Source organism: Bubalus kerabau, chromosome 2, assembly GCF_029407905.1.
Source record: "Bubalus kerabau isolate K-KA32 ecotype Philippines breed swamp buffalo chromosome 2, PCC_UOA_SB_1v2, whole genome shotgun sequence".
Taxonomy (NCBI): domain Eukaryota; kingdom Metazoa; phylum Chordata; class Mammalia; order Artiodactyla; family Bovidae; genus Bubalus; species Bubalus kerabau.
This window is the reverse complement of record NC_073625.1, coordinates 188159984-188169671: the sequence shown is the minus strand read 5'-3', so window position 1 is coordinate 188169671 and position 9688 is coordinate 188159984. Positions and strand designations below refer to the sequence as shown.

The 9688-nt window shown below is 50.2% G+C and overlaps 2 protein-coding genes across 2 annotated transcripts; one reads left to right on the top strand and one right to left on the bottom strand.

Annotated features, from left to right (window-relative positions):
- Window positions 1-2689: 2689 nt before the first annotated feature.
- On the bottom strand, window positions 2690-3064 carry LOC129644218 (keratin-associated protein 12-2-like). The gene has a single exon (XM_055569731.1). The coding sequence runs from the start codon at window positions 3062-3064 to the stop codon at window positions 2690-2692; it is 375 nt and encodes a 124-aa protein (XP_055425706.1).
- Window positions 3065-5082: 2018 nt separating this feature from the next.
- LOC129644543 (keratin-associated protein 12-2-like) lies at window positions 5083-5454 on the top strand. Its single transcript, XM_055570130.1, has one exon. It carries the CDS (start codon window positions 5083-5085, stop codon window positions 5452-5454), a length of 372 nt encoding a protein of 123 aa, XP_055426105.1.
- The last annotated feature ends 4234 nt before the right edge of the window (window positions 5455-9688 follow it).

Genomic DNA, 9688 nt, shown 5'->3' with positions numbered 1-9688 from the left:
GGAGGAGGGTTGTTGGGGGTGTGATCAGCTCATGGATGGCCTTCTGATTGGTTGGTGGTGAGGTAATCAGGAGTCAACATCATCAGCCTTCTGGTTCTAACTGATCTAGGGTCCCCAGGCTTGTGGGCAGCACACAGTTCAATTTTCCCACCTACTGGGGGTTTCAGTATCAGCAAAACAGCTCCAAGGACATGGCTCAGAATATTATCTATAGCCCTTAGGAGGAACTAAAGGTCCTTGACTTTGTTTATTGTCTAAACTATTATTATTTTGTCTTGCTTGACTGTTTTCCTTTGTTTCTGCATTTTCTCACTTATTCACACTTTGACAAAGTTATGCTCTGATTAAATTTATACTTTGAAGTTTTTCTACAAACAAAAGGCAGGTGCAGACACGGTGGGTGTGTGTCCTGTTCTGGGAATGCCCCATAGGTTCCTGGCTGGTTACATATTTTCATAATTCTGTTTTATTTCTCTAAATACAAGTAAATAATTAAAAATAAATGTTTTTTTTCTCTTATAACAGGCTGTACATCGCATCCTGAGGACTTATTGTTGTAAAAGTAGAAGTTTATACCTTTTGATCCCCTTAACCCATTTTGCCTAACACCTCTTCCCCGCTCTGGAAACCACCAATCTCTTTGTATCTATGAGATTTTTATTCTCTAAGATTCCACATAAAGTGATTATACAGAATTTCTTTCTCTGACTTATTTCACTGCTCATAGTTATTTTAAGCTTTCAGTCTGATGCCTCCAACATCTGGGTCACTTTGAGTCTAGTTGGGTTGATTGCTTTGTCTGTTGACAATGAATTCATATTTTTCCCCTGCTTTTTTGAATGTCTTCCAAGTTTTGTTGAATATCAGATTCATGCATGCTCAGTTGCTCAGACAAGTCTGATTCTCTGGGATACCATGGACTGTGGCCCACCAGGTTCCTCTGTCCATGGGATTCCCAGGCAAGAATACTGGGATGGGCAGCCATTTTCCTCTTCAGGGGATCTTTCTGAGCCAGTGATTGAACTGAAGTCTCCTGCATTGGTGGGCAGGTTCTCTACAGCTGAGCCAGCAGGGAAGCCCTTGAATATCAGATAGCATGTGTTAACTTGTTGTTGCTGATGTTCAGCTCTTAAGTCATGTCTGACTCTTTGTGACCCTATGGACTGCAGCACCCCATACTTTCCTGTCCTTCACTGTCTTCTGGAGTTTGCTCAAGTTCATGTCCATTGAGTTGATGATGACATCCAACCATCTCATCCTCTGTAGCTCCCTTCTCCTCCTGCCCTCAATCTTTCCCAGTATCACGGTCTCTTTCAATGAGTCGGCTCTTCATATCAGATGGCCAAAGTATTGGAGCTTCAGCTTTGACATCAGTCCTTCCAATGAATATTCAGGGTTGATTTCCTTTAGGATTGACTGATTTGATCTCCTTGCTATCCAAAGGACTCTCAAGAGTCTTTTTCAACACCACAGTTCAAAAGCATCAATTCTTTGGTGCTCAGCCTTTTTTTATGGTCCAACTCTCACATCTGTACATGACTACTGGAAAAAACATAGCTTTGACTAGACAGACCTTTGTTGGCAAAGTGATGTCTCTGATTTTTAATACACTGTCTAGGTTTTAAATGGACATAAGCAGTGTTTCCTTCTGGGAATGGATATGCCTTGACTCTGCTTCTCTCAGGTCATCAATGTTTGGGCGGTGGTTTGCATCAAACTGCCTTGACCTTGGCTTGGGTTTTGTTATTCCTTGAGGACCTTCAGGGTACCAGTGACTTCAGGCTCCTGTGGGGATGTGTCAGCACCCTGTGTTTAGGAGAAGGGCTGTGGACACTGTTTTTGCTCTGTCCTACACTTTCAGCTTCCCCTGCATTCCTGTCACACAGAAGTGACCTCTACAGCTGTCTGCCTATCCCCGGTGAAGACTGATGCTGCTCAGGGAGCTGTGCTGGCCAGGCTGGAGCCAGGAAGACAAAGGGCTCTCTGGTTTTGGTCCAGGGTCAGCCTTGGAAGGCCCTGTGTGTCTGGGGCTGAGGGGTGAGACTTTTTCAGATCTGCCTCTTCTCACTGGGATGGCCTTTTTCCCCTTTTTGTGTGTGGTGGGTTTGTTTGAGTCTCTCTGGCCTCCCTGTTGGTCATCCTTTAGGCCCCAGCTGGGACCTGAGTCCAGACCTGTTTTCCACCCTACCTCCCTCAGAGAAAGGGGAAGTCCTCCCCCATCCACAGTGTGAGTCTTGAGTGGCGGCCATGGGTGGGGACACACACCCCCCACCCACCCACCAAGGACCTCCACCTTCAGCTGAGCCGTCAAAAGGGCTCTTTGAGGAGGGGCCTCTGTGCTTAAGATTTGTATTCACCTCCAAGAAGAAAACTTCAAAATATGTGAAGATAAAACAGGAGGACAGGCTGCATTGAGATAGCGTGGTTTATTTGGCTCACGTGGGGTGTGGTTCCCTTCAGAAGACAAAGAAGGACCCTGGGAACCAGGGCTTCCTCTGGGTAGGGGGAATGCACCAGTTCACAGAAGGGTCCAGATCATCCTGCCACGTTCTTGCCTGGGTTCAGAGGTTGGTCAATCATGCTTTTCATCTGTCACATGCAGAACCTGGAGGTCCACCGAGGACTCATGTTGGGAGGGGTACAGGTGTGACCCCGTCTGCATTGGGAGCAGCTGGGAGGAGGCTTGTGATCAAAAGCAGGAAGGGGTGCTACAGGAGACAGGTCTGCAGACCAGGGTGGGGCGGGAGGGCTGGTAGCACCCAGAGGACTGGCAGGAGGGGGCCACCAACACAGCCGGCCTGTAGCTCACGGGCAGGAACACAGAGGACTGGCAGGAAGGAGTCACACACAGGGTGGGCTTGTAGGTCACTGGCAGACGTATGACTGGCCTGTAACTCACGGGCACGCAGGTCGCCTGGCAGGTGCTGGATGTGCTGCAGGTTGGTTGGCAGGGGCTGGACGTGAAACAGGACGTGTGGCAGGGACTGGACGTGCTGCAGGATGGCTGGCAGGAGCTGGGCATGTAGGCAGCTTGGCAGCCTGAGGAGCAGCTGGTGTGGCACATGGTGGCGTGGGGTTGGCTGGTGTCTGGAGGAGAGCTGGAGATGTCTGCAGGCTGCCTCCCTCGGCAGCTTTTATACGCAGGCTGTGGGCGTCCCAGCAACAAAAAGCACAACTGTTGACTTCCTTGTGATGTTGCTACCATGATTCCCCAACATCTTATTACCCTGGGACACGCTTTCCTATGCTATTTTCCTCCATAAATTAGTTTGCCTTTGAGGTCAGTTCCTCCTTCTGAAAACAGGATATTCTAGTTTGCCTTTCTATGGGGTTCACATTGTTTCTCCAGGTCATCTCTGTGCGCGGGGCACCTCAGAATCAACTCAGAGTACTATATCCTTTTACTCCTTTTTATCTCCTGCCATCAATGAAGACTTTGAGCCCATGGTGTAGTTTGAGCTTTCATTTGCACAGGAGAACTTTGAAACAGGAGTCTGCAAACTGCAACCTGTGGGCAAGTCTGTCCTGCTGCCTGCGTGTGAATGAAGTTTTCTGGGGCATAGCTACACTCATGTATTTAACGTGTCTACAGCTGCTTTTCCCTACAATGTTGAGTCGTTGTGAGCGAGACCATGTAGCTGCAAAGCATGAGATGCTTACTCCCTGCCCTTTACAGGAAATTTGTCAGCTTCTGCCTTATTGTAATCATGCAAGAACTGATTTGCTGAGGCAACAGATTATTCTGTGTGCTGGCAATAGAGACATCCAGGCTCATGAGCCCTTCAGGTCAATGGATAAATGAGTGAATGACAAATCAATGCATGAAATCATTCCAGAGGGGGCTGAAACCCAGAACGGAAAGTGAGTTCAGCAGAGAAGTGGGTGCCGGATGGTGGTCTGTGGGACTCTGGTGATGCTGAGCTGGCAGTGGGTGCAGTAAAGGGTCAGGGGTAGTGGGTGCTCCAGGCAGAGGCAGCAACTTGGTGGGGGGAAGGTAAATAATCTGCTGCAGAAATGGTCATGTTCCAGGAGCAGTGGGAAATCCCACAGTGTGGGGTGTCAGGGAGCCGGTGTATGGGGACAGACTCAGATTAAAGAGCCCGAGGACCAGACAGCACAACCTGGGTTCTGGAAGAAGAAAGAGTCAGTGAACTTGAAGACATGTCAGTCCTAAGACATGTCCCAATCTTAAGAAGAGGGACAAAGAGTTAAGAAAAATGAAGAGGGTCTTTGAGACCGTATCAGAAAAGCTAACATGCAAGTAATTTCAACCCCAGAAGGAGAAAAGAATGACACTGAAGCCTAAGGATATTTTGAAGAAATAAGGGATAAAATCCCCCAAATCTGATTAGGAAAATTCCAATTTACAGATCCAAGAATCATATACCACACCTAAATCCCACTCCGTTAGGAGCAATGTAAAGACCACAGATTGCAGAGTGAGACCGAGCAGCTTCAGTGCATTACAGGACCTTCCAGGTCTTCCTGACTGGATATCTGTGTTGCCGGCCCCTTGAATGGTGGCAGGGTTGATAACTGATTGGTTATGAGACAGTCCATGTAAAATGCTTAGCTCAGCCCTGGCACAAACTGGAACCCGGTTATTATGATTATGGCAATAATGTGGCCACAGCCCCCAGTGAGGAGCCCCACCCCAAGGGAGAACCTTCTGGATCACAAATCAAATGGAGGTGCTGGTGCAACAAGTGTGATTGTGTTTATGTGGACAGAGGACAGGGTGGTTAAATTGAGGGAAGACCTTGAAAATCACCATGTGGGAGCCCATTCCTGGCCTGACGGCCCTTCCCCATCCCATCCAGGCTCCAATTCCAGAAATCCCAGGGCCACTGGGTCACCATCAGCCTCCAGCTGAGGGAGCTTCCTGAACTGAGTCACAGCAACCAGAAGCTCCAGGAAGAGACCCTCGGGGGGAGGAGGAGGAAAAACAGCAGGCGGCCACCAGGAAGACACCCGGTGCCTCATTGCCAGGACGCCACAGCCCGGGTATAAAAGGCAGCCTGGAGAGGGAGCCTCCAGACCAGCCCTGTCCTCTGTCCCGACCCCTCCCAGCCTCACGCCATCATGTGTGACACCACCTGCTCTGTGGGCTGCAAGCCGACTTGCTGTGTGCCCAGTTCCTGCCAGCCGGCCTGCCCTGCTCTGTGTTGCCCTGCCCTGGGCTGCCGAAACCCCTGTGGTGCCCCCCATGTGGCTCTGCTGTGCCGGCCAGCCTGCTGTGTGCCCACTCCCTGCCAGGATATTTGCTCTGTGCCCAGCCCCTGCCAGGCATCCTGCTGCGTGCCTCTGAGCTGCAAGCCTGTACTGTATGTCCCCGTGTGCTACAAGCGCATCGTATATGTGATCCCCTCCTGTCAGTCTGCCAGGTTCTGCCAGCCCTCCTGCCCTTCCCTGGTCTGCAGACCTGTCCCCTACAGCATCCTTTCCTGCTTCTGAGCCCATGACCTGTAAAACCCCTGCTCCGTGTGCAGGGTCAAAGCAGTGGGCTCTCTGACCTCCCACGAAGAGGCCCCGACATTGTCGTCTTCACACCTCCCAGACCCGACTAGACCGTGTTGCAGCAAGCCCACCTGGTCCCAACCAGCTAGGCTGAGGGACTCACCCATCAGCTTCCCCCAGTCCCTGCCCAGGTCATCCCCATGGTGCCCACACTGGCTGGTCCAGGTTCTGAGGCCTCCAGCATCACAGGCCTAATAAACATCAGAGTGTGATGCTCACCGAGCATATGATGTCTCTCCTCTAGTGTCTTTCCCTAAAATGCTTCCTCTGGGGGTGGTTCCCCAGGATCTGCAAAGTCCTTCTGCAGAGAAGGCCAGGTCACAGATGGCTATGCTGGTGACTGAGCATGGAAAGGTGATTTCTCGGCTGAGGGTCGAGCTCCCAGTGCTCAGCCATAGGGACCACAATGTCCCCTGAACTTATGAGATCAGTCCTCACTCTGCTCTGTGTTCAGTTCAGTTCAGTCGCTCAGTTGTGTCTGACTCTTTGCAACCCCATGGACTGCAGCATGCCAGGCCTACCTGTCAATTGCCAACTCCCGGAGTTTACTCAAACTCATGTCCATTGAGTCAGTGATGCCATCCAGCCGTCTCATCCTCTGCTGTCCCCTTCTCCTCTTGCCTTCAAGGAGTCAGTTCTTCACATCAGGTGGCCAAAGTATTGGAGTTTCAGCTTCATATCAGCCCTTCCAATGAATATTCAGGATTGATTTCCTTTAGGATGGACTGGTTGGAACTCCTTGCAGTCCAAGGGGCCCTCAAGAGTCTTCTCCAACACCACAGTTCAAAAGCATCAATTCTTTGGCACTTTCTTTATAGTCCAACTCTCACGTCCATACATGACTACTGGAAAAACCATAGCTTTCACTAGACAGACCTTTGTTGGCAAAGTAATGTCTCTGCTTTTGAATATGCTATCTAGGTTGGTCATAACTTTTCTTCTAAGGACCAAGCATCTTTTAATTTCATGGCTGCAGTCACCATCCACAGTGATATTGGAGCCCCCCAAAATAGTCAGCCACTGTTTACACTGTTTCCCCATCTATTTGCCATGAAGTAATGGGACCAGATGCCATGATCTTAGTTTTTTGAATGTTGAGCCTCAAGCTAACTTTTTTACTCTCCTTTCACTTTCATCAAGAGGTTCTTTAGTTCTTCACTTTCTGCCATGAGGGTGGTGTCATCTGCATATCTGAGGTTATCAATATTTCTCACAGCAATCTTGATTCCAGCTTGTGCTTCATCCAGCCCAGCTTTTCTCATGATGTACTCTGCATATAAGTTAAATAAGCAGGGTGACAATATAAAGCCTTGACATAGTCCTTTCCTGATTTGGAACCAGTCTGTTGTTCCATGTCCAGTTCTAACTGTTGCTTCCTGACCTGCATACAGATTCCTCAGGAGGTAGATCAGGTGGTCTGATATTCCCATCTGTTGAAGAATTTTCCAGAATTTGTTGTGATCCACACAGCCAAAGTCTTTGGCATAGTCAATACAGAAGAAGTAGATGTTTTTCTGGAACTCTCTTGCTTTTTCGATGATCCAGTGGATGTTGGCAATTTGATCTCTTGTTTCTCTGCCTTTTCTAAATCCAGGTTGAACATCTGGGAGTTCACAGTTCACATACTGTTGAAGCTTGGCTTGGAGAATTTTGAGCATTACTTTACTAGCGTGTGAGATGAGTGCAATTGTGCTCTGTAGATTGAGGGAAGTCACTAACTGCCTGAACTGACCCCTTCTAGGTAAAAAGGTCTTCGGCTCAGCAACTGATATGTAACCCCCACTCTTTCAGCCCCTGCCAGTCTAAATGGAAACCAGATGCTTCTCTGACAAGTGTGGCCCCTCTCCCTCCCTTTGGGAGGTCCATGGAAGTTCCCCCAAGATGCCCACATCTGACCCCACAACTTGTGATAAATCCCCTTACATGGAGAGTACAGCAACTTTGTGGATGGGAATAAATTAAGGGCCTTGTAATGGGAGGTGGTTCTGAGTCATACGGGTGGACTTGGGAGAGGTGACAGGAGATGTGGCCACTGAAAGGGAGGCCACAGGGAGAGGAAAGCAAGATGCCAGGCCACGGACTGAGGATATGGTGCCTCTAGAAGCTGAAGGAGATAAGGAAGAGATTCTGCCCTGAGGCCCTGGGTTGGATTAGACAGTCCATCCGTGACCATGGCCAGTGAGACTCGCTCCTGATCCCACCTCCAAAGCTGAGAGATGACACCTTGGTGCTGTTTCAGCCATATGTTCCTGGTTACTTGTTAGGGCAGCCACAGTAAAGCCCAGTGTCATGGTCCCAGAAAGGGGTGGGCCTCCCTAGAGGACTCTGTCACACTCCTGGTGACCCCCTGGGAGCCCCTCACTTGCCTGCAGAGGGTGTACCTGCCCATTCCTCCTCCTCAGGAAGGTGGGGGGGACATGGCACAGCTCTCTCCAGGGGCAGCTCTTGACCTTGGCACCCACATGCCTGGACCCCTGTAGCACAGGCACCCTCTTGGCCTCTCCACCCTCTGCTGGGGCTGGAGCAGGGGAGGGTCTGGAGAAGATTCCCGTGGCTGTAGGGCACCCAGACTGGGTACCACGTTCAGCAGCATATGTGGCCTCATGGACTGGAGGCCAGACTCAGAAATCAAGGTGTGGGCAGGCTGGCCCCTTCTCAGGGCGATGAGGGAGAATCCATCCTCTCTCCTGGCTCCTGACCTCTCTGTGGTTCCTTGACTTGCACAGGCATCACCCTTACCTCTGCCGTCATCTTCACAGCATCTTCCCTCTGTGGTACGTGTGTGTCCAGACTTCCTTTGTTCATGAGGACACAGTTATGTGTCTCTGGATTAGAGCACACCCCACTGGCCTCGTTTTAACTAGATCACAACTTACTCCTTGGAAGAAAAGCTATGACAATCTTAGTATATTACAAAGCAGAGACATCACTTTGCTGACAAAGGTCCAAATAGTCAAAGCTATGGTCTTTCCAGTAGTTATGTACAGATGTGAGAGTTGGACCATAAAGAAGTCTGAGCACTGAAGAACTGATACTTTCAAATTGTGGGGCTGGAGTAGACTCTTGAGAGTCCCTTGAACAATACTATCAAACCAGTCAATCCTAAAGGAAATCAACCCTGAATATTCATTGGAAGGACTGATGCTGAAGCTGAAGCTCCAATACTTTGGCCACCTGATGTGAAGAACTGACTCATTGGAAAAGACCCTGATGTTGGGAAAGATTTGAGAATTCTTCCTACTGGACACTTGATGAGCCCACTGTGCACAAAGACCCCATCCCGTCCAGAATCCTGGCAGTTACAGGAGGAATGTGCAGGCCCACACTGGGCTGCCCGTGATATTCCGGGAAGGGGAAGCCTGGCCCTGGAGCCAAAGGGCTGCCCCAGGAAGTGGTAACTCAGCCCCTGTGGTGTGAACATGGGCCTTGCAAGAGAAAGGGCACTGGGGCCATCCTAGGGAGGGGTGGGGGCTCCCCGGAGAAGGGAGCCATTGGGACACCAGTGTTCCAGGGACAACTGTTTGGGAACCAAGAAAGAGTCTAAAAGGAGTGCCATCAGGGCATCCTTCCTGTCGGAAGGCACAGACCCAGAAACTCCCATAACTATGATGTCACATGACGGTGAAGATGTGAAGAGGGAACTCTAAGAGCGCCCGCTGTGCCTGGCACTGCCTCAGTATCCTTCCATTCAAACTAAACCTCCCACCAGGCCTGTTTATCTTCACCAAGCCAGCCATTTGATGTCACATCCCACCTTTCTGCTGCCCTCCCTACTACCCCCAGACGGCACCACTGTGCTGCCCACTAGGTGGGAGAGGAAGTCTTCACAGGTTGCTCTGGTTCACAGGATGCCTTTGGGGTTGCGATGGTCCCTGTCTTAGTCACGTGGATGATAAGGGCGTCACAGTGATAGAGAGGCTCACCTGAGATCTGAAGAGTCTCGGGGCATTTAGAATTGTCACTTTGTTACTAAGGTGAACTCCATAAACGTCTTTCACGGACTCTCTCCTCCCAGGTCAGCGCTGTGGCCTGACCCATGTGGACACACAGCACCAGCAGTCGCTGGCTTTGTGCTTGGTGTCACGTAATGCACCTGCGGTCTTCATGCGTGCCTGGTTGCGCTGTTCACCGCGACACCGCTATCCGGTCAGGAACCCCCCAGATGCTCTGC